Source organism: Paralichthys olivaceus, chromosome 7 (genome assembly GCF_024713975.1).
Source record: "Paralichthys olivaceus isolate ysfri-2021 chromosome 7, ASM2471397v2, whole genome shotgun sequence".
NCBI lineage: Eukaryota > Metazoa > Chordata > Actinopteri > Pleuronectiformes > Paralichthyidae > Paralichthys > Paralichthys olivaceus.
The window spans coordinates 6285958-6310954 of record NC_091099.1 but is presented as its reverse complement, the minus strand read 5'-3'; the positions used below and the strand labels follow the sequence as shown (position 1 = coordinate 6310954).

Genomic DNA, 24997 nt, shown 5'->3' with positions numbered 1-24997 from the left:
GTACGCCTTCCTCCCACAGTCCAAACACATTCTCATTATGTTATTAGAGTTTAAAAATGTACTGTGTGTGAATGATTGTTCACTCCCCCCACAGCTCTTGAAGAATAAGCGGTATAGAAAATAGATGAGAGTGGAATCAGTTTTCTCACCGATAGCTCTCGGCAAGAACCTTAAACATGCAAGTTAAACTATAGTACACCTTTAAATAAAACAAAAGCTAAAGCAGAATGTTGCCCGGAAACAAGAGAAAACTTGTTTTACATGAAATGAAAGAAGATGGATCAATCTCATTAAGTCGTCATGTATCTCTGGCAAAGCACCGACCTACCTGAGGGAACTTGTGTCCTTCTGTGACTCCACAGGAGACACTTGATGTAATGAGCAAAAAGGAGAAGCCTGTGATTAAGTATTCACATACAGTGTTCACGCTGCCAAGGACAGTTCAGACTACATTTGACTACATTTCCAGAAACTGGTGTTTGACATCTGAAGCTTCTTCACACATTTACATTAAGTTGAGGCTCCTGTGATTTTCCTTTCTTTTCTTGCCCGTCTATCCTCAGATAAACCCCGTGGTCTCTCTGACAGATGATCCATTTCCAAGTCAATTTTCGCCGAGGGTTTTACATCTAAATCTCATTACAGGAGAGGTGGCTTGACAAGATTTGCTCCTTGATTTGTTTGAGCTCCTGCACAAACGGACAGTGCGGAAGACGCTGTCTGGCATCATGTAACTACATTAGATGTTCTTCCTTTCAAAGATTCCTCTGTCCAGCCTCTGTCAACAGTCATTCTGCTTTGTTCTCTGTGCATCTGTCTTTGAAGATGCAATTATCGGACTAAACTAATAGCCTTTCAGAAGCAGTAAATCCTGACGTTGGAACAAGAGGGCAGAGTACAGTGAGGCCGATGATAGAGGACCCAGGATGTTTGAGGTAACAGAAAGCGACAGGTCTTCTGACCACCGGCAGGCTGACAATATGCCAAAGCTCGTAGTCCATTCAGCTGCAGTCAGCCAGAGATATTTTTTGTGTAATCTGACACACAGGCTTACATAGACACTTCTGGGCCCTACCAGCATGGCGGGGCAGTGTCACCTCCCCATGCCCCCCCTTATTAAGCCAGCCTCACACTCCTGCAACCTGCAAACGACCCCCTCCACACAGAACCACGTGGTGGTGGGGAATCTGTGGGGTGGGGCGGCAATCTGTGGGCTGTTTTGAAGTAAAACTAGATCTACACACCGGACCCTAGAAAACCATTAAAATGGACAGGAAACTGACTTTAAACCGAGCTGAGACGTTCTCCTTCGTCAACCCCTGGATCAGATATTTTCTCTTCTTCTTCAGCTTCTTGTTTTGGGTGAGTAGAGAGTTGCACGACCACAGGCCGCTACTGACAAACACCAAGTCTTCCTAATATTTCTGTGCATTCAAATGACCAAAAAGTGGCTTTGCTAGAAAGAAAATCCTGCTTATAAATAATGGATAAGGATATGTATTTCAGAGAGTATCTGGAGCTGCTTGCATGCCCCCCCGCTGCTGCCTGTTTTAAATTTACTACAGTTATATATGGACACTGACTGCACATACATCATCGAAGCAAATGTTGAGTGGTGCATTCAGTTGGGTTGTGATTCATAGTAAAACAGAAAGCACCCTGCTGTGTGTGTGTGTGTGTGTGTGTGTGTGTGTGTCTGTCTGTGTGTGTGTGTGTGTGTGTGTGTGTGTGTGTGTGTGTGTGTGTGTGTGTGTGTGTGTGTGTCTGTGTGTGTGTGTAACACTAACCCTAAAAAAGCAGTATACCTAATATAACTAATATGAAACAATAAAAATTGGGGTTTGGTCCAAAAAAAAGTGAATAAATAAATGTTTAAAATTACATTTGAAAGTTAGCTATAAGTAATAAATAATTAGTTTAACACACTGCAAAAAACGCATGCATATATTATTGAAATGCATATCTAAAATTAATGTTCCAATAACTGCTATTCAAAGCTTAAGGTAATGCATACTTTATATTATATTACCAAACAAGCCTAAACATAGACAGTTTCAAACATTATTGTATCCAGAGTGTTCACTTTCACATAACAAAGGGTGATAAGTATCATCTGACAGAGCGGAGGGGCCACAAGAGACAGATACAGATGTCTGCAGGGCACAAAGGCTCAAGTTATACAAGCTCCACCGCTGGATGTAACTAAGAGGCCAGGACTCAACTGGGACTGTTAGAGAAAGTGATATAAAGGTATGAGAGACACTTTGATGCAGCCATGAAACCATCCATCAGGCTCGTTTTCCCTTAATAGTTACTCCCTCTTTCTCTCTCTCTCACACACACACAAGCAACTCTGCCTCTCTGGCTTTCCAACCACATTACGACCATAAGCACACTGATCACATCTGTAACGCTACCGGGTTCATACATCTCCATCATATCCCCGTTCATCCGATCCCGTACACAAACACAGCGAGGTGGCAAAACACTGTGGCGCAGCCTGACTGGGTTTAGAGTCGATCAGAATTTAACTGCAGCCACAGCAGTCACACAAACCCTCAGCTTGTGTTCACTTTGTTTTAGTTTTTCTTTTCTTTTCTTTTTTTCCACGAGCTCAGAAGTGAACACTGCAGCCCTAATCCATCAGGCCTTTGTCCCCACGGTTCAGTTCAGCTGGCTTTCACCTCCGCACACAATCCACCAGGAGAAGCCTGAATCATCCCTTTGAAAAGCCTGAAAACAGAGTTGGAGTACATCCACTGTGTGTGTGTGTGTGTGTGAGAGAGTGTGTGTGTGTGTGAGTGTGAGTGTGTGTGCCACCCATATTCACAAAAGCTCACACATAAGTAGCAAAGTGACAGCTGCAGCTGCTGGAGCACACACTCTCACACAACAAGACAACATCCCTTCTGCACTTTCAACAATCTTGTAACAGTGCAGTTCCAAACAACGTGCTCCATCGACGTCTTGTGTTTTTACAGCTATTGTCTTGTCAACACAGATTATAGATTTCAGAAATGTGGGTGAAGTAAGAAATAACATTTCAAAGCAACAATTTGCTTCTACAGAACCCACGAAAGAAAAGATTGGGGTTAGACGTGAAGGCTGCCAAATAAAAATTACACCACTTTCATAGCAAATGATGCACCGTGACCCGATGCAGACAGAAACAAAACAAATCTATGTTTATACTGAACAAAAAGCACATTGTACACACACACACACAAACACAATTAGTAATCAGGAAAATGTCTGTAAATCTCAAGGCTGAAAATGAAAGCCAAGCCGGGCAGATTGTTATTCAAGGTGAGAAACACAATCAAGCTAAGGTGGGAAATTAGTGTTGACAATGCAATGAACAGGAAACTCTTATTCCACTTATTTTCCAACCTCTTTGTGTTGTTTTCTGCAGCTTCTGCTAAGATGAAGTCAACATCCTCAACAGCTCTGCAGCACATCCTCAAGGACGTTTATTAGTCACAGAACACATTTGTACTTCTATCTCAGTGAGGACACTCATGGACAGAATACATTCCCTAGCCCCTTATCTTAACCATAACCCTCCAAACTAAATGTCTAACCCTTATATAACCTAAACCCGTAGAAGTACAGACACACACTTACACACACACACACACACACACACACACTCAGTTGTGTCCCCATGAGAAGACTTAAAATTGACTTACATTTCCTGGAGACTTACTTTAACCCTTACCCTCACCTTAACCTAACCTAAGCTTAAGTTAAACCTAAACTTAATCTGACCATAAAACATGTTTTTACCTCAAAATTGAATGGACCATATTTTTGTCTTCCCTATTAAAAAGACAAGTCCCCTCAATGTGACTGCGCAAATATGTGGACCACACACACACCACGTCTTCCTTTCCTCTCAGGCGTCTCATTGTCTCTGCTGGTGAACACACACACACACACACACACACACACACACTGAAGAAAATAATTATCTCCCGTCCACCTGCATATGTAAGAACACTAGACACTGCTCAAAGCTTGAGTGAAAATAATCTTGATTTTCTAACCAAGGTCACATTCACACAGGTGATACTTATATAAAGTAAAAAAGAGTTTTGAATTGTGGAGCTTTATCTTCCAGTTTGAGATGTTTACAGCCCATGTCCATATGTTTTTGTTTTACTCCCCCCCGCTGACATCCGTCTGTCTGTTTATCATTAACACAAACTGGTGCGGTTGCCATGGCTACAGGTGCTCTGCATATCCGACACCTGAGGAAAGGCTCGACATTTGTTAATCTGAGCACACCTGCTGACAGCACAGATAAAGTCTGTTCAGACACGAAGAACAAACACACTGGAAGCTATGTATTTATTAACACAAGTTTTCCCACAGAGAAGTAAGGAATCAACCAAAGAAGAATTCCATGTTAATAAGAGTTGGCTGAGAAGTTAGACACCAGTCCATTAAATACAGTAGAAACATGGAGGCAGGACATTGTTAGCTTTCAATTCAATTTGTTTAGCCCCAAGTCACAATATAAAATATCTCAAGGCACTTTGCATCGTAAGGTCGAGAAATGACAATATCATAGAGAAACTCAACGATCCCCACGATGAGCAAAAAGTTGGCCACTTTGGAGAGAAGCTACCACCCTGCAGTAATTTTAACTTTCAGCCTAAAATATTTTATTCCAGACTCATATAACGAGACAGTGACCCATCATCAAATAATTCAATCAATAAATAACAAATGGGCAAAATTTGAAGAAACTCCCTAAAAGCAAACTTGAGATATCTTGTTTTAGAGACTTAAAATATGTTTTTTGAGGCAACACAAATCTAAGCAGTTAATCTGTGAGTCTCAGTCAACATTTCTCCCAAATTTGAAAGGATCCTCTTTAAGGCATTTTGGAGATAACATGTTCACAAGGCAAAATTGAGACGGAGGGGGAACCCAAAAAAAGAACACTTCCGGCCGCTGGCGGCCACCAGAGCTGAGGAACAGGTTACCTGCTTAATGTGCTACATGTCCAAGACTTTATGAAATAACAACTTCTCTCTTCTTCCCAGGTTTTCTCATTGTTGATTGTTGCAATCGGGGTGTATGCTAAAGTCCAGAAAGCTACAGGTAGATATGTGACACACTTTTTCAACTTCAGAGACAAATGAAAAGACTTTTCCATAGTTCTGAAAATCTAGAGGGATTGTTTATTCTCCTTTATCACACTGACACTTGTTTTATTTGTTGAGCTACCCCAACTTAAAGCAATAGCTTGTAAATGTATAGTATGTTGGCACGTTACAGTTTTATCTTCAGTTTATTTAGTGTCATTATGTTTATAATTATTTTAGTAATATACAGAAGGTAGACAGTGAAAATATTTAACTTGGACTCATCCCACAGATTATGCCTCAGTATCCTGTATAATCAGCAACAGATCATTGAATATTAAAAGCAATGGAAGTGGCCAGTGTTGAAAGGAAGGATGCAGGAAGCAGTGTAACAGGGAAGAAGACATTTATTTTTGAGGGTAAATGAGGTAAATACCAGGAGGGGAAGGAAGTAAAAGCGGGAACAGAGGAGGACAGACGAGTAAACAGAGGCTGTTATGTTCCTGTCTTTCTGCCAGACACGGTGCGGGACACGTTCCTGATCGACCCAGCTGTCATCCTAATTGTGGTGGGGGTGGTCATGTTCTTCATTACTTTCTGTGGCTGCATCGGAGCCCTGCGAGAGAACATTCGCCTCCTCAAGACAGTAATAGAAAAAACAGACACCTCACTAATACTGGGGCTGTGTTGTGCTTCCGATGTGGTAGCTTAAATCACATTGAATCCATCTTACGTCTCAGACAGTCATTTATGTTTCTGCTTCAGTCAGACTGTGTTTTCATACTTGTGTCCTCTCTGTCTGTAGTTCTCCTTCAGCCTGACTCTGGTCTTCCTCACCCAGTTGGCTATAGCCATTATGGGCTTCTTCTACTCCGATCAGGTATCTGCCTCCACACCATCTTAGATTTTCCGTAACATAAAGTCACTACAAGGTCACATTCCATCTCTGGTTCTCTTCACACCAGCATCGACCCTGAATGACACTCTGCTCCATTGATTCGGTGTATTCTTTCCCAGCTTTTGGACATTCTGTACATTTGTAAAGTACAGTCTATAAAACTTAATAAGAGGGCACAGATACATTTGACTCCACAAATGGACGCAATCGGCCAAAGACTTGACATAAAAATGGACGACATGTTTCCACATCTACCAGCTGAATAAAAGTGAAACCAAAATACTCTGAAAACTATTTTGCTCTTTTGAGAGTCTCAGGTGTAAAAATAATGTTTAACCTTGTTTTTATAGCATCGAATAACTAATGAAAACCAAACTTACTGGAAATATGAACAATCGCCACTGAAACTGAAACACCAGTTTAAAGGACTATCCAAATGAACAGACGGCATCTTTGAAAAATAATTATTTGATGTGCACTTTTACTTTTGAGTTTTGTCCATGTCCCATCTGTTAACATGGCTTCACTTTTGGAAGCTGTCAAGTAGTCTATCTTAATATACAGTCTACACACACACACACACACACACACACACACCAATACACACAAAGATCTGTGTGTGTGTGTGTGTGTGTGTGTGTGTGTGTTTGTCTATCAACACTTCAGAAGTACTGTATATGTCCTTTTATTTTTAAAGACAGCCAGAAAAAAATGACCATTCAATTTATTTCTCTTTGGTTCAATATGTCTAATTTTGGTTCAATAAATGTGGAGTTATTCCTATTTGTAATATTAACACTGCACAAAGTCATTAACATCCATCACAGCATGAACACAAACTTTCTGTTTAAACTTCAACCTTCAGTACTGGTTAAACTCTGATAGCGGATGCACACATTTTCAATTTTACCTCCAAAGAAAAACAATCTATTTGATGATTTTGTGAACAAACTTGACTTGTATAAGTTATGACTGACAACTTTTTTTGTTCATGACAAATTAAAACAAAGCAGTGGCCTACATGTCGCCTGTATATCATTCATTACAGACACAATCACAATCACTCAGGTGGTGGAGAGACGCCGACTGAAATGTGCTGAAAATGAAACCAAACAGTAAATATTTAGAAAGACGTCTCTTCGGTCTTTCATGAAGCTTAATTAGCAGCAAACATTTTAAACAATGCTGTTGACAGGAGCATGTTCTCCATCATTTCCTGTTACCATAATATGGTAAATGATGTTGATTTCTTGTGTATAAACAGTATAATATTTAACCAGGAGGAAGAAGAATAAACATCATTTTTGGGTGACAAATTCTTTTTTTAACCTATTTATAAAGAAAATATAAATCCAACTGTGACTGCAAACTGTATGTTAGAGTAAATGGTTTCTGGTTCCATCTGAGCCCCATATGTGACCCACGGTGTCTGATCTGGAGGCCACTGTCAGCATTCAATTATCCTTACAGTAACTTTGCATTAGGACTCCATGGAGAATAAAAACAGCCACTGGCACCAGTGCTCCCTGACACTGGTTTCTAGTGGTGAAGTGTCTGATGCCTGACGATACCTCTCGTCTCCCCTGTGTGCTCTGTCAGCGCTCGGACTGCCTGCTGCTAAACAGAGCAGTTTAACAACCCTCCCAGCATCCTTCCTTGCTAAATGATTCAAATGCTTCGGCACTTCAAAGAGGAACCAAATGTTCCATTTCAACAGATCCCTTGAAGGAGACTTTGGCGCTAATGACATGGGGAGGTGTGACGATGGGCTCCGAGGCCCTACTGAAACAGAGGGAGGGGACGTGGGGCGCCGTAAAAATCCTAACAAAAATTTAGTAAAATGACTTGGGGATAAGAATTTTAAGCTATTTTGATACAGCTCACAGTTTTTATCAACATAACCTGTTCTAACACGGCCTGTTATACGAACAATTCAGAGAGCCTTCAGCAAAGCACTAACAGAAGTTCATTTCAGGCTTAATGAAATTTTAAAGTTCAGCAGCTTATTAGCATACAGCGCCGCTATTAGCATACATTACATCTGAACTCAAGTCTGTAGAACCGTGGCCCTTCTTGTTTTTAAAAGAGGGAGATTTGCATTGAATACCTTTTCAAAACTTTATTTATACTGTATGTGAGAATAGAATATATAAATATTAACAAAGCAGGGGCCTCATAAAACTCTGTGAACGGATTTATTACAATGAACAATGAGAGCAAACTAAAGCAGCACAGTTTCAATGTCTGAATTAACCATAAAGTCTGAAAATTACAAATTATTCAATCAAATCATTGTATTTCATATTTCATCTAGGTTTTATTTATTCAGCTCAAGTGAAGTTCATGAAAATGACTAAATTATAATAACAAATGGGGAAGTTCATGCAATTATCTGCCACAGCTGAAGAAGCGTAAAAGCTGCACATCTGCATTGATCTCGAAGGCTTGGCTGCTTTAATTATCATTGTTATTCTGCACTGCTGCAGCATCGCACTGCAACAGGAGTTCCTGCTCCTCTGCTGTCTTGTTTAGATAAACCCCACATTATGCTCCTGCACCGTGAACCGGAGGATTTTCTGCCGAACCCTAATGGAAGCAACTTTCCTTAGAAACATCCCAATTAGCTGAACCTGAAATTTTTTTTGCAACTAAGTAGCCTGGTTATAGAAACAATTCTTTCACCTTGACACTTTCATGAAAATATTAAAAAAATGAATATTTAAGGAGACATATTATGTTCAGGTTCATATTTTTGGTTTGGGTTATTTCTTTTAACGGTTACATGCTTTAACATTAGGAAAACACATCACAGTCCTCATACCGTCCATCGCTGAAGCTCCTCTTTTCAGCCTCTGTCTGAAACTCTTGATTTTAGCTCTTGTCTCTTTAATGCCCCCCCCTCCCGATAAAGCAAAGTTAGCCCACTCTCTTGTGATTGATCAACTGATTCCAGCTCGTGCAGGAAATGTTAGCATCCTTCTCATTTTACCTGGTTTTGTAAGGGGTCGTGCTGGATTGACCAACTAGGTGTGCATTGTGCAAATGTCATCCAGTGTACCGGCAGAACACTCATTTAACGTCTCTGTATTCTCTCTCCTAGACTCGGGATGCTTTGGGAAAGTTTGTGAAGAAAGCCATCGTGCATTATAGGGATGACCTGGATCTGCAGAACCTGATGGATTACATCCAGAAAGAGGTGCTCTGGGCAATCCCACGCTGTAATGAATGTGCTTGTATGTGCTTATGTAGCTAACCACACAACATAAATCTTCAAATTAATCACAGCCTGTGGTGTATTGAATACGTCTGAGTGCTCAACCATCAAACCACAGCCAGTGACCACAGAGGTGTACGTCTTGTATTTGTTATCTTGGCCTCAGTGAGGGTTTTCCACATGAGACGCAGCATTAAAACATGTAGTATCTGTGAGTCTGCTCATGTGATTCTCCTCTTGCACATGCATACACAGGTGAACTTGTGATCCTGAGTTTTCCCATGTGAGAAGACCAGACTGGCAGAACACAGTCCAACGCAAGAGCATGATTCTAAATATAATCCTCTGCTGTATTATCCTCTCTCTCTCTCTCTCTCTCTCTCTCTCTCTCTCTCTCCTTCCCTTCGTACAGTTCAAGTGTTGTGGGTGGAACAACTACACAGACTGGTCTTGGAATCTTTACTTCAATTGCACACATACAAACCCAAGCACTGAGCGCTGCTCTGTACCTTACTCCTGCTGCACTCCTGTTCCCGGAGAGGTGCGTACTTTTTACAAAAACTCAAAACAGACTGGCATCAGTATAACGATTACCACCCCCAAGATCTAACAATCTAATTTAATTCAATCAAGCTGCACCAAATTACAGACACAAGTGTTCCTTGGGAAAATGTCAAAAAATGCCCTCACAATATCAAAGACAGTGACAAAAAAAATCTTTTGATCCACGTCACAATTTGATGGGTTCTTTCTGGGCCCATGTCCCATCATTCCACGAAATTTCATGGAATTCCATTCAGCAGTTTTTGCGTAATCTTGGTGACAAACAAATGCTACATGTAAAGAAGGCTCAAGAGGTTTAGCGGGCTGTCAACTAGTTGGGAGGTCGGTGTTCAAATGCGAGTTGCTTTAGTGCTGAAGTGAAAGGCAAGAAGTGTGAGAATGGGATATATGAGTGATAGACAAAATGTGCTGAATGAATGTGTGTGGTAATTTGGCAAATGAATGTTTTCAAAAGCACTTTGAGTGTTTTTTTAACTTCTGTAAAGTCATTTAAACTTAAAAAGAAAACTTCAAAGAATGATGGTGTTCGGTTGAATACCAATTAGCAGCATTTGGTAGCGATGAAAAAAGGTTTCTGAATAATGTGAAGCAGCAAATTGAAAGTGGTCTGTGCAAAAACCTGTTGCATCAGTCAGCAAGGACACGGTGTAATTGATTCAGAACTTCTGACAGTGGGTCCAGCCAGTACGTTCCAGTTTAGATTGAATTGAAGACAATGATGTAATGTTTTCATTATTGTGTTCATCTAAATTGTACGAATAGTTTTCTTTATATTTACATTGGGAGAGGCTCCTCTCTACGGAGGCTGCCATGTTTGGTTTTTTCTCCATTCGTCCAAACTGGACTGAACTAGTATTCAGCTGCAACATGCAACTTTACCACTAGGTGTCACTAAATCTTACACACTGAACCTTTAAATCAATATAAAATATCGGAGAACTGCAAATCACCTACACGCAAGGAAATTATTTCTGAATATATGATACCTTCGTTTTAGCCAGGTCCCAAACCTCTGAACCACTGCCCACATCTCAACTTGTTCAGAAATTCAAAAAGGTGGAGAATTGTGCCTGCTAATGCATTCAACTCCCAGTTAGAGAAACAATCCAACTGTGTTGCTTGAGACATCATCTTCCTACACAGCTGGGTAGCAACCAGGCTACATGAATAGTGTGAAAAAGAGCAACAGCTACAGGAGCCACTGTGGATGAGATCGACACAGCAGCACCAGCTTGTGTGAGTCCACTTTACAGCATCGCTTCAATCAATACATTTGCTTTGATGAATGTGAAAACCGATAACTGCTCTTCACAACCACTACTGCTGCTCCCACGTTGACTGAAAATGACATCGGCCAGACAGATACATCACTCACTGCTGATTGATGAGGCAAAACTGAAACAAAAATACACCCACCCACCAGATATCGGCTAACATGAACTCAATGTCAGCCAGAATGACTAACATGAAAACTCAATTTTGTGATTATCCGGCTCAAGTTTATTTCTGCTTCTGTTTTCATTCAAGTTTACGTCTGCATTAGTAGTCACATATTTGGGTATTTTGACCCCTCGCCTTGCACAAACCAACCGCTATTATGTGTGAATCCAAATGATCCAATGCATACCACATACCAGACAGTAATTACTTTGTGGACTAGTTTATTATGAAAAACTGAATAGCATTATTTTGACTTGATATGTAAGTGGGTCAAACACTACAGAAGGAGTTTGTTTCTTTGCCTTGTTGCGTTTCCACCACAGACTCTCTATTAACAGTCTATTCAAAACACTGGAAATAATAGATTTAAGATGATTTCAGACATGCAGAGTACTCTGCAGATGTTCTCTAGCTGCCCCCGCCCCCTAGTTAAAAGTACACAGAAAGTCTGGAGAAGCCAAAGTAAGAGCACAGCAGGAGATCCTCTGCAGGATTCACCACAAGTTTTTGGTATTAAGGGCAGATGCTGGTGTTGATGTGCTGTAAACACCAACACGTGATCTCTGCAGCAGAAATAAAACTTTATGTTCTGCCTCTGCCTGCTCTGCCACCGTTGCCGTAATTTTTCTCTGAAGATTTCTGTGTCATTGTCTGAGCAGAGCTCCTCCTGCTGCGTTGTTCATGTGTGACAGTCAAACTCCAGAGAAAGTCTGGACCTGATTCTCAGCATATCCTCGGGGAGGTCATGTCTGAAAACTGCTTTAATGTAAGGAAACAGCCCCAACCAGAAGGTTCCTGTACTTTACAAGTGTTAGCCCCAAGCAAAGCCTTTTCCCCCTGGAACTAAATGTAGACACTGGTTCCTAGTTCCTGGGAATAGTTCTTGTGGTGAAAACACTGCTTTTAAGTATTTTATTGACACGAGTCAGCTCCTGGAGGTGAATTTCAATCTAAACAAAATCAGGCTGCGGTAACTGCATCAACAAAGCTTGACAGTGTTCCCAAGATGAATCAAAGCTGAAACCAATTCAGCTTAATCACCCTATCTGACATGCAGCCAACAGTAACATCAACCTTTAGCAGAATTGTCAGTGGTGACTTCGCCGCCTCTTTCATGAATGTTTTATATATTTCTAGACCTGGAATCAACACATGCATTTAAAAAATGAAATGTAGGGTTGCATTCTAACACAAACAGTATGTTAATCGTGTACTCAGTGTATGCATGAGTACGCAAATTCCCACTCACACAAAGAAATGCCCTGAATCTCACTCTGTGCAGACACACAGCAGCACGGCAAGTCATCGCTGACAATTCCTACTAGTGTGAAGACAGAAGACTAAAGAGTCCATGCAGATCCATCACACTAATATTGATTATACATCATGCTACACAGAAAACAGATCACAGCAGCCTCCTTCTACAGACTGGGGGGGAAAAATCAATTAATTAAAGATGATTGGAGCTGAAACAGTGCTGCAACCTGCTGTTCGTAGCCTGCAACTGCACGGCTACTTCAGGGACAGAGTCACATCTTCCCTGTCACATTAAATGGATGCAGTTATATCGTCTCTCTTGTCATTTCCTTTTCTTAAATTCCAAATCTCTGCAGTTAGCAGGCTTCCACAGAACTCTCCCTCGGCTGTCATAATAGTTAATACCTTTGTCAATGCAAAATACTGCAAGAGATGTGAAACAGCAGCTCGTGTATTAAAGTGCTTCAGGTTGGTGTAATCGAGACAATCTGTCACAGTCTCTCTCTCTCTCTCTCTCTCTCTGTCGATCTGTCACACAGGCAGTGATTAACACTATGTGTGGTTTTCGGGTTCAAACCCAGAACTACCTGGAGGCAAACAAGTCAATCTACCCAGTGGGCTGTGCGGACAGGGCGGTGATGTGGATCGAGTCTCATCTGCTGCTGGTGGGGGCGCTCGCTCTGGGACTGGCCTTGCCGCAGGTAACTGGCACACATGCAGACACTTCTTCACTCAAGCTGTGCAGTAACAAGTCAACAGCCGTCACACACACACACACAAACACACACAAACACACACACATGCACGTCTCATATTGACATAATGAATTCCCTAGCCCCTTGCCCTAAACTAAACGGTCCAGTGTGTAAGATTTAGGTGAAATCTATTGGCAGAAACTGAATATAAAATAATCCTAGTGATGTTTTCACTCGTGTGTTTCATCTAAATTGTACAAATTGTTATATTCTTTATCCTAGAATGGGCCCGAAAACTGAAGGCTGAGACAGGTTCTCTTTCATGTTTGGAAGGGGAGTGTGAGGTGAAGGATTATTCTGTTGCAAAATCCAACTTCACCACTAGATGTCACTAAATTCTACACACTGAACCTTTAACCATCACAACTAAATGCCTGACCAAAACCAAAACCTCATTCTAACCCTAAAGACAAGTCTTTGTGAGTACCAGTCAAAATGTCCTCCATAACTACAGACGGATACACGCACAGACACAAGTCAACAGGAGCATCAACTGGAGGCGTAGCCAGACTGAGCGTGTAGCAATCAACATATCGACTGCTCCTGCTATCCTAAAGCAGCCTCGCACGGTGTATTTGGACGGGCCCGCAAAATAGTCTGAGCAGCACTTCATCAATCAGGATTCTGCACCTTCCCTCAAGTTACACACGTAGGAACATCACTTTTTGAGCTTCCAGTGGGAAGTGGGAAGCTCAAAAATGCGAGAGCGGCTGCACGAGTCCAGCCGCTCTCGCATGAAATAACCCCGGCCTTACACAAAAAAGGGGGGAAAAGAATCTAATAAAAAAACTTTTTCTTGCAGAGACCAACAGGGTGTTTAGGTTAATGTGAGGCCACTGGAATATAGCTAATTCAAAATTGAGAGTTATACCAAGACGGCAATAACTAGGCACAAAGGGACAATTAAATTTTAACTGCACATTATTCATTTATTACACCGCTCTGGATCGAAAGCGCAGGTTAATGTGCAAGTGAGGTAGTGACCTGCGAGATAATGTGAGATTATGTGTCAGAGAAAGGAGGATACTGACAATTCAAACCTCTATTTACTCAGCACCGCCACACAAAGCAACACAAATCCCAAGCATTAAGGAATGCTAATAACTCAAGTCAATATGTTAGATTGGCCATGAAATCACATTAGCTCTTATCAAGAGCTGTCTCTAAATAATTAGTCCACCTTCTTATCAAGATGATTCAGGTACTGTCACAGTGCATTCTCACGCAGCGTGCTGCTTTGTCAGTGGATCTTTAGCTCGATCTATCTCGCTCTCATATCTGCCTGATTGGGTCCCTGATGATTCCACAGAGGGGGGGAAGCATGTGAATTACCCATGAGTCCTGTCATAACAATTGCATCAGTATTCAGGTTGCTTTGATGTGCAGTAAATCTGATGATGAAGTTCTCTCTTCTAGTCTCGCACATCTTCGCTAAACACCATTACTAGATTTATCTGCAGAACAAGCCGGGTTTAAATCAGACGGTTAATTATTAAATAGGTCAGTTTACAGCAGCGTTTGCCACCAAATGTGTGTTGTCGCAGTGAGAAACACTTTATTATCACCTCTATAGGAAGCGGTTTAAGGGTTACGATCCTGTAAATTGTGCAAGGCAATAAAATCATGTCAAGTGTCTGTATCATGCAAGCACTTTTATCTCATTTCACAACATGTCGTCCCAGTGCAGAATGAGCACTGCAGCACCGAGGCACTTTGAGATGCTCAGCATAGGGTGTACAGTTACCAGGAGTCTGTTCTGTAATCTACATTGGCAGCTGCTGTCCTCTAGATTGCAGGGATCGTGCTGTCCCAGATCCTGATCTCTCAGATCCAAGATGAGATTACCTCAGTGTTGTGAGAGCGGCCCGACGCAGGGGGAAGAGGAGGGAAGAAAAGAACTCACGCAAGGACTTTTTTTTTTTTTTTACTGCTACAGGACTTCTGCAATGTTTGAATACATTTCTTATTCTTAGCTTGTGATGCACTTTATTCTGTTACACTCTCACATGCAAAGTGTTTATTTATTGAATTATTTGTATTGCTGTTGACATGAAAAGCATTTAAATAGAATGTGTCATTAATAAAATTCAGGGAAAGACATCCACAGACATCTGCACTTAATAGAGAAGCCTGTTTTGGTAAAAGCATGGAAAAAGATTTAGCACCTGATTAAAACTTAACAGGTATGAAATCTAAAATATACTCTACATTGAAAACTTTGAAGATTTCAGCAAGCTTGACAACAGTCTCAAACAGCTGGTATAAAAGTCCCCTAAAACCAAACATGGCCCCATCAGATTCTGTGTCTGCTGATGTTACTTTCATGTTTATTGTATGGGAGCCGCTCTTGTCGCACCTTGCAGTCATCCTAGACGTGAAGAGCCAGGGCTCTCTGCATCAGACGACCAGTCAGGGCGGAGTTTGGCCTCGCGGCATCACGCTCAACTAGAAGACATCTGGAGGGATTTAGCAGAACACAGTACATGGAGATGAACACAGATTCAGAGAAAGTACACGCTGAGCGGCTAAACTGATCAATAATGAAACTGTTACATGGGCTGTAGACGGGGGGATGTCGGTTACTTAATGGGAGCATATACAGATAGTGTTCTACATGGAGACGACAGAGGCGGAAGACAACAGGAGCAGATGCGGCTATACAGCATCACCATGAAAACCAGGGGAAGAACTTTTTAGTCTTTCTTGAATTCTCTCAGCAGAATCTAGTAAAGAAATTGGAAAACACTGAACTAAACCTCTGTTTGGCTGAAGTCCCAGTTGTACATTACCTTCCCAGTTTCTGGTGGTGCTTATCCTCTGATTTCAAGGCGGCATGAATTAGCAGTTGATTGAAGATATCCCTCTGAAAACAACAGTGGACAAACCCATTAGTAAAGAGTTTTCTCCAATATTGCACTGTGTGTAGTCTTTCTATCCTTTGGTGTTATTCTGTATACTTTTGTACGGTAAACTGTTGCACCTTGGAGGATGGTTTTATGAACACAAAGGACATAAAATCCATCAGCATCCATCACAGAGATTCATTATTCATACCCTGGTGCACTGTGCAACACATTCTCTCACTGTGTAACATGTTCATACACTGAAAGGCTTTTGCTCTTATGTAGAGTGTTCTTCACCTCTGGCCTTTTTTTCACTTCAACAGGGATTTCAGTTTTACTCAAGAAAACCAACAACAAAACAACGTGATCGATAATATTCAAATAAATAAAGCCTCAGGGCTGAGTGCTTGTTAAAGGTAAATAAGAGAGCTGGAGTTTGCAATTAGGTTTGATTTTGTTTCAAGTTTTTCTTGTTTGCTTCGAGTTGACCACATTTCTGTGGAACTTACCTGAGCATCGCTGCCGCCGATATCTACTGCCCTGTAGCGTACAGGGTACAGGAGCTCCACAGCTCCGCTGTAGTTGCCCTGGTCGTACTCCATCAAAGCCTGACACATGGGTACACCTAAAGTTCCAGCCAGCTGGTGTTGCTGATTGTCCCCTGGATCCCTGTGAAGAAAATGAATGGTTTGAAAAGGAAAAAAAGACATATCTTGGTTGGAAAGTTTAGAAACTAGCTCTCAGGGAAGAATTCTTTATGGATTGAACAGTTAGAATAAACAGACTAAAATACTTGCTAGTAATAACTTCTACATGCACCTCACTGTTTCACCAGGATGGACACCAAGGATGATGTATTTTTACTTTAAATTAATGTTTTGCTAACTTATAAACAGACCAAAGCTTTTGAGCAGGCGCACGAGAGGCAGCACACATAATAAGTGCACGTTTGGAGCTAAAGCAATAGGTATTTGAAATTTAAAACATGATAGGGGGCAATAAAAAAATTCAAACAACCAGCCAATGCAAAAGATTTATCGCTGCTGACTGACCACTGAGGCTGAGGAAACTGCTTCTGAAATCTAATATCTCAGAAAAGAAGACACCCAAGGTGAGTGAGAGACAGAAGCTTGGTCGAAAGAGTGAGAGACGCAGATGGAGCGAGAGAAATGCAAACCATAACACTGAATTGTAAATTGACTTTACTGGAGCTCTGCACAACATCGCAACACAAGAGAGATGAGACGGAAGAGCAGCAATGCAACAACCTTTTTTATTTTCACTTCATCTTCCTGTTTCTGCACCGGCCTCCTGCTTGACTATCTTTATTCCTGATTTTTAATGACTCCCAGCAGCTCAGGTCCAGTTTGAAGTAATAGCTGAAAGTTATTACATCAGGCTGATCATGCAACCATCGTTTTGCAGGATTAACGAACAAAGTCCAAGAAATGTCGTCCAAACATACAATTTGTGTCCCTGAAGGTGATTTGTAACAGGTTTGTTTCTAAAAAAAATTTCTAAAAAATACTATGTTGAAAATATATTCTTAATTAATTAAAACAACGGTTGCATAGTTCTGCTTGGAAAACATGCATTTGGTTCCATAACTTAAGATTTAAATTATCCATAGAGAATCTAAAAAGAAGGACTCTCACAATCTTAAAGATTCCTTTAAATTTCACTGCATCTACCCTGCTGTTAGTTCCACTCATTAAAAATGAACATTTCCATGTTTAAGTATGAAAATCAGTGAAATCTACGGAATAGCTTCAGGTCGGTGTACTTGTACACACCGACAGTATCAGAGTATTATTATAGTGAACAGTGAACGGCATGAATTCACTTCACTATGAAACATTTCATTCAGTTCTGAGGCCTTCTGGGATTAGCTCATTCTTAGAGTCACTGTGTAAAAACATGAGGACAAAATATGGATTATGTAAAACTGTGCATTCCTTTCAAACAAGTGACACAGTATGTGTGAGTGATGGGATTCCATTACTGCGGCTCGCCTCGTGATTCAGAGTAGAGCTGTGCTAAGGGAGAAAAAGTTGGTGTCTTAATTAGGAATAGAGTGCCTCACTTCCCCCCCAACTCCTGCGACATGGGTAACATGATGTAACAGTGAAAAACATGAGAATTTAAACCACTGGTTTTAAACTGCAGCTTTTCTGTGGGTTCTGAGCGAGACAGCATTAAGAGCACAGGCCGTCCATGTTCGGGATGCCAGAACATATTATGACCACAACTCCACAGAGGCTGCAGCTGCTCGTACAACATCTGCTACAGTGGGAAGACCCTGGTCTCCGAGATGGACTGCAGCTCTGAATTCTCTTTCTGGCTGCACGGGCTCGCTATCTTCCCGTCCTACGCTCAGCCTTGTCTCTGCTTTACATAACGGCTGGTTGGCTCTTACGTAAGGCTGGCAGAGCAGCGAGGTGTGCAGCAAGGAGGAGAAATGGTGCGGAACTTACTTAGCCAGTTCCCGGAGGCCCTCCAGCAGACGCTGCGATGTGCCGGTCTCTCTGGCTCCCAGCGACGCCATGAGGAAGTGGAGGTCGTTGAATAAGGTCACATGATCGTCAGTGTGAGGCTGCGTTACCTGGAGCAGCTCTCGCCAGCGGCCCTTCGTGCACACACCTAAAACATGGACCAAAACAAAGACATAAATCAGGGTAGTAGGCTGCATAAAGGCTCCAAATTCATAATTAGATTTTTTTAAACAGAGTAAAAAAATGACACAGCACCTGGGTTTCAAATTAATGAGGTATGATAAATGGGGTTATCTGACCTCCGCAGTTTCACTTTCACACCATTTGAAATCATCTTAAAGCAGATGTTGCAGTTGCCCTTCAGCAAATTAACAACAAGTTAACAAATGTTTGCAGTATTTTCGTCGAGCCAATTAGTGTCATAATAACATTTTCCAACTCACAGCAACGACACACTTCATTTCCTAAGATTTGAACAAACTGTGATCAGTAATGTCCACGACACCGTGAGCGACAGATGGACGCAAAGATCCGAATTCCCTTTTTGTTTTCATCTAAAGGTTTGGGTCAGAGAAGAGCCAATCATATTTTGGGTGCGAATCTGGATCAGGGGCAGATCGAGATTTATTTATTTTTAACTTTCTTTAAAGTGAGATCCAATAAAAAAATTTCATCTAGTAAATCTAAACATTGTTTCATAGGCGACTGTTCCACCTTGACTGAGGTATGAGCTCTCCTATGTTATTTCTCTTTCATTATTATCTCTATTATCTGTCTTTAGCTGACTTTCTTTCCTCATATCAAATTTGTGAGACTTCTGATAGTGCGTTCCTCGGTTCCTGTTAATATTTTCTTGCTATGTGCGCGGACAGATGGGGAGACTTGTTTTTATTGCTTTTATTCTGTAAAGCGATTGTGATTTCCTACGTTATCATGCATCTTACCCTCCATTTCCAGTCTGTAGAGCAGTGAACTGGCGTCAACAGTGTCCAACATGGATCCTGTGGCTTTACAACGTCTGAAAACCTGAGAGAAACATGCATGTTCACTATTCACCTTGAACACTGAAGGATGTAACGTAGATCTGCCTCCACACAACGACATTTTCAGAAGAAAAAAAATTGTAAAAAATAAAATAAAACAGGGCAGGCCCATGTTCTGCAGGATTCCCCTGACGTGAGCTGTTAAACATTCATGAATATCATCAAACTTTACGTAAGAATTTCCTGTTGTGTCAGTCCTGAGTAACATTATGAAATGTTCTTGTATCGTGCAGGACATCAAAGAGCTTTCCTCTCAAATCGTCTCTCTTATTTTTAGAGTGAATAAAAAAATCATCATCTGTGGCGGTTGACACAGAAATGGCCGCTGTGTGTTTTGACTTCCATTTGTTCACACTTGCTCTCTCGGATCACCAGAACAACACATTGCTTTTAGTGCGGCTCCCCCGTGCATTGGTACATGGAAAAAAAAACCCAGAGTGTACTCAGACAGATATACCATCAAAGTTTTTGATGCAAACCCTCAACACAAACCAACCTGAGAGTCGTATATTTGCAGAGCGGCTTCGTACTGCCCCTGTGGAGGAGGAGGAGGAGGGGGTGAGAGGGATGAATTTGAATGACTTCAGACCTGAAAGACGAGCAAGGGTTACAGATCGTGTTGCGCAGATGCAAACACAAATTAATCTCCCGACATAATCAACTGCAGACTTCAAATTACCCAAGGGAAAGGATATCGTAAATACAAGATCCACAAACACTCCCACTGCCAACTACTCGCTTGACTGAGAAAACTCATTATAATCTTTACCTTCTCGATGAAGTACAGAGCCCAATGCCAATAGTTGTGACTGGCCAGGACGTCACACACCTGGAATTAAACAATACATTTTTTATTTCAATTTTCCCCCTGAGGCTGTTTGAATTTTTAATTTGAATGAGTGAACTCGGTAACTGGGATGTGCTTCATCATTAAAAAAAAAACACACTTGTACCTGCCAGTCTTTCTCTCGACTTTCCATGAACTTCAAACCTTTGTCCACTTCTGCCTTCATCTCATAAACATGAGCGACAGAGTGGACGGACCAGGCATCGTCTGGAGTCAGACGCAGGCCCTGCACAGGAGAGTGAATGCAGATGAAGAGAAGAGATGTGTTTGCTACACCAAAGTAAAATGATATTTCAAAAAGAATGGGCTCGCCTCACTATCAGTCTTTCATTTTTGTCTAAGATGTTCCTCAATTTTTTTCAAGTGACCCTCGTGTCACAGCTGCTGTGTAAGTCTCACACACTCAAAAGAGAAAATTTGCGCTGCCGAGGTTTGGTTCCTCTGCTTGTTATTGGTCTTCGACAGCAAACGATTTTCTGAACTGACACGATCAGAGGCAAAGAGTGGACCACAGAACAAACAGAGGGAAGTCTCACCTCCATCGCCACTTTCTCCGCCTGGTCATAGCAGCGAGTTTCCAGGAGACCAAAGGAATAAAGTCCCTTCAGATAACTGAGAGAAGGAATAAACAAAACAACTCATTGAAAGTACAGAAAGCACCTTCTTCTCACCCTGATCATTTACGATGGATTTGTTAGAGTTGGGTTTTTGGACTTTTGGTTATAGTTCTGGTTCGGCTTGTGTGTCTGTTATTTACTGTTCTGTGTTTGACTGCTGGGACCTGGCGGAGTGAGCTCCCGGCTGAACGAGGCCTCTTGTGACCTGCGTTCCTGCCAATTCCTCCTTATCAGCTTCACAAGAAACCTCAGTACATAAAGACCAGTTCTACCACTACTTCTCTGCTCACACGCAACCTGAACCGATCCTCTTCTGCCCTTTTTGGGTTTGTCTTATGACCCGACAAATACAATCAAATGTAAAGAACTTGAAATCATATAGCTGGTTATGATTACGTGTACAGTCTATGAAGTACTATGAAATATATAAAGCCTTTGGTCTCAATTAAATTGTATAATAAATCAATTCTCACATGTTGTCCACTGATCAACTGTACATGTTATTAGTTTATCCTGACATGTAGAGTCAATGAGCTCGGGGATATTGTTTGTGTTGTTCTAAAGACCTTATTCTTTACCCCTGCATCTAGTTTGCATATGATTTTGCCCCAAAATGCTGATGTCTCATAGTGAAATGCTGCTTTTTGTACCTGGACAAAGGAATGTGTGGTTTCCAGTGAGGCAGCACCCTGGCCACGGAGTCTCTCATCTGGGTCTGGGCTCCCAAGTAGAAATATCCATCATGGGCAAACTTGAGGGCCAGCAGGTCAGTGGGGTGATCGACCAGAATATCCTCCCATCGGTCACAGGCCTTGACAAAGTTTCTAAAGGAAACATGAGTTAGAGTCTAAGAAGAGCCGGAACGTCCATGAAGGACGACAGAATGAAAGAAAATGCCTTTAATATTTCCACTTATGCTACAATACAATGAGAAAAAACCCCACTGCAGATAGAATTCAAATACTTGTTGTTAGGCTGTGACTGGGAGTCACATCAGTGTAGATGAATGCTGGGGATCTGAAGCATGTGATTGCCTCCATACAGTGGACACAGACAAAGAGCTGCTTGATGAATGGATATCGCCTCATGGATAAAACACATTCTTCAGACTTCTGATGACTAAAAAGACGTCACTATGTTTCCTCTGGCAAGATAATAAACACAAGTCACGCTCTGATGAGCCTGAATATTGATTCAATATATTAAAAACAACATGCATGTGGACAACATGCAAACAGCTGTGATGTACAGTTTACTCATATATTTATTTATATATATATATTTATATAGAGCGAGGAAGTGAGATGCCGGGTGTGAACTCAGAGCGGTCCACTTATGATCGCCCCCCCCGAGGACGCATGTTAATGTGAGATATAAACAAGGCCTCAGCGTCTATTAAATGCCGTCTGGTAAACACCAGGAGGGCTGTCGTGGTTTTTATTTAAAGTGGCCTCCGTGGAGCCGCTCTATCATAATATAGTGATGCTGGGATGGATGCTCTCTCGGCAGGTTCTTCTGAAGCTGAGTTCTCCATCACCTCACCAACCTCGAACCTTGTCGCCCGGTTTCTAAAGTTGACTCTCTTCATCGCTCTCTTCGGTCTTTTCTTTTTTTCCAACCACCTGACTCTGAACCTTACCCACGTGAGAAGAGCTCCATGGCCTTGACATGGAGCTTCTCCCTGGGAGTGATGTCCTGGCTGTTGGCCAGCTCCACCGTTCGAGTCACGGCACTCGCCAGGCGCTCGTTCAGCCGGGTGGAGCTCGCCGTTGCCACCAGCTCCAGCCCTGTGCTCATCACATGGCCCATAACTGCAGGGGAGATAAATCAGACTGCTCTTTTCTTTGTGGACTGTAATTTAAAACACTTGAAACATCATATGCACTCACCGCAACACTGTAACTCTATAAAACACTTGAAACATCACATGTAAGTGTTCTCCTTTTGAACTGCAGAGCACAGATATATCACTGCTTCAGCTACGCCTCTCACGTTTAAAAAAGATAGACATGAAAGTGTTTCATCCCCATCGTGTGCTCTCATGATAACATGCGGATCACTTTGTAAACCGACTTCAAACCACATGTTTATTCCAGACATGAATTACACTTAAAACAAACTCAACACGTGTACTTACAAAGACATGATCCTAAATATTAGTTGACAAATGCTTTGTTCTTTTTCCAAGACTATGAGAAAAAGACAGAAAGACATTTTGGAGATTGGATGTATTGAAATCGGGGTTGAACCTGACGACCTGTACTCAGATGTTGCTCTTACATATAAAACATGAAAAGGTCGGATCATTGGTAGTTTGCCAGTTCTCAGGAGCATAAACATTGAACCTGTGTAACAGGAACTTTTAGCGGGAATGTATCTTGTATATTTATTTATACATTTATCTTGTAATTTAAAAGCAGTAACAGGAGTCTTATATTGCAGGTGCTCAGCCTTTTTATTGGTTCTGACTTAGGTTGAAAAGCTTTGGATGTAACCAGAGACAACAACACCTCACATCCATAAAGCAACAATAAAAAGCATTGTACCTGGATCACGGCACTGAGTTTTATATATTTCCTATATTTTTTATATTCCTTACATTATATTGCATGTTACATAGTACTAACTGATTTTATTTTTGATTCCTGCTGCTGCAATATTGCAATCTTACCTTGTCTTATCTTTAGCTTCACTAACTCAAAGGTTGCAATTGCAATACTTCTGCAGTGGACCATTTTAGCACCGTTTGCTTCACTCACCTTTGTCCTTAAGTTCTAGCCTTGACCGTTAAACTTTTTTGCTGCTGCGTCAGATTTATTGTGAGAGAGCTTGTCAGCAGGACTTCCCTGGTTAACAAACCTAAAGATTAACTGGCAGGACTGATGTTTGACCCCCTGAATATTTACCAAAGTTAGGATCGGCTGTCTGCAGAGCGGAAATGCATCCTTCAAATCCTCCCAGGGTTTCATCGTTCCTCCATTTCACATACTAGGAGACGAGAACGAGACAAAGATGGATGTAGTTAACTGTCATTTAGTAAAACATGGTGCAAAACGACAGAGAGAGTATTCACCTGTGTCAGTATGGCGTCATAGAGTTTGCATGCCTCATTACTGCTGGTGGAGAGTTCAAGACCCTCTGCCCTCCATGCCTGTCACACACACAGACACACACAGACACAGACACACACACACACACACACAAACAAACACACACACACACACACACACGCACGCACGCACACACACATTAACACTGCATCCATTAGGATTTCACACATTTGATTATTATCACGGTGGAGAATCTCTATATTTGCATTAATCCAACCTCCTTTGAAACCTGAGCCAAGTTAGATGTTTATCATTTGTTTATTAATCCTGAAACATTTCCACAAAATCTATTTGTAGAAACTGTAAAACCAGTCAGAGTCTTGTTTTTGATGCCTAAAGATGAACCATAAGACACGTCTTACCTCCTGACTGAGGCTGAGATCATTATTCAATGAAAGGGTTAAAAACAAAACCACACCACCCCTCTAATGATTCTGTTCCTGACTGACTGAGTCCGAACCCTCTGAGCTTCAGGCTGAATCTGAAACCTGACGTCGGACACAAACACTGACCTCACAGTCCCTGAAGCTTGAAGCGATCATGTCTGTCAGCTCCTCAGCAGCTGGAGGAACTTTCACTAAAGAGCACGTGTCAAGTGTCTTTTTACCGGAAGTCAATTTTAGGCACAGCCGTATTTTTCAGAATAACAGCATGAACTACACACAATGCGTTCTTCCTGGTGTTTCGTGTGTTTGTTTTTGTTTTTTACGTTTGTGTTTTTCCCGAGTGTGATGATTGTGTGCGTTTCAAATATGAAGAGTCGGTGCAACAGCAGACGCTTATGACGTGCGAGTTTTCTGCTCGTCTCTTATTTTGTGAAGCTT

At 41.5% G+C, this 24997-nt stretch overlaps 2 protein-coding genes across 5 annotated transcripts; one reads left to right on the top strand and one right to left on the bottom strand.

Moving 5' to 3' along the window:
• The first annotated feature begins 1142 nt into the window (after positions 1-1142).
• Positions 1143-15321, top strand: tspan33b (tetraspanin 33b). 4 transcript variants are annotated; one of them, XM_020103615.2, is made up of 8 exons: positions 1143-1362; positions 5052-5109; positions 5612-5796; positions 5899-5973; positions 9092-9187; positions 9618-9746; positions 13006-13167; positions 14997-15321. In XM_020103615.2, the coding sequence occupies exons 1-8, from the start codon at positions 1267-1269 to the stop codon at positions 15039-15041; spliced, it is 846 nt and encodes a 281-aa protein (XP_019959174.1). In that variant the 5' UTR covers positions 1143-1266; the 3' UTR covers positions 15042-15321. The 4 variants fall into 4 exon arrangements, with proteins under 4 accessions (XP_019959174.1, XP_019959176.1, XP_019959173.1 ...); XM_020103617.2 differs by having other exon boundaries at positions 1144-1362; positions 5612-5661; positions 15011-15321; XM_020103614.2 differs by having other exon boundaries at positions 1144-1362; positions 15011-15321.
• Positions 15130-24794, bottom strand: ttc38 (tetratricopeptide repeat domain 38). Its single transcript, XM_020103612.2, has 14 exons — positions 24686-24794; positions 24137-24214; positions 23970-24051; positions 22703-22874; positions 21714-21887; positions 20983-21058; positions 20553-20672; positions 20369-20428; positions 20096-20134; positions 19501-19582; positions 18539-18704; positions 16574-16733; positions 16011-16084; positions 15130-15677 (listed from the first exon to the last, which is right to left on the bottom strand). The coding sequence occupies exons 1-14, from the start codon at positions 24713-24715 to the stop codon at positions 15590-15592; spliced, it is 1401 nt and encodes a 466-aa protein (XP_019959171.2). The 5' UTR covers positions 24716-24794; the 3' UTR covers positions 15130-15589.
• Positions 24795-24997: the final 203 nt, after the last annotated feature.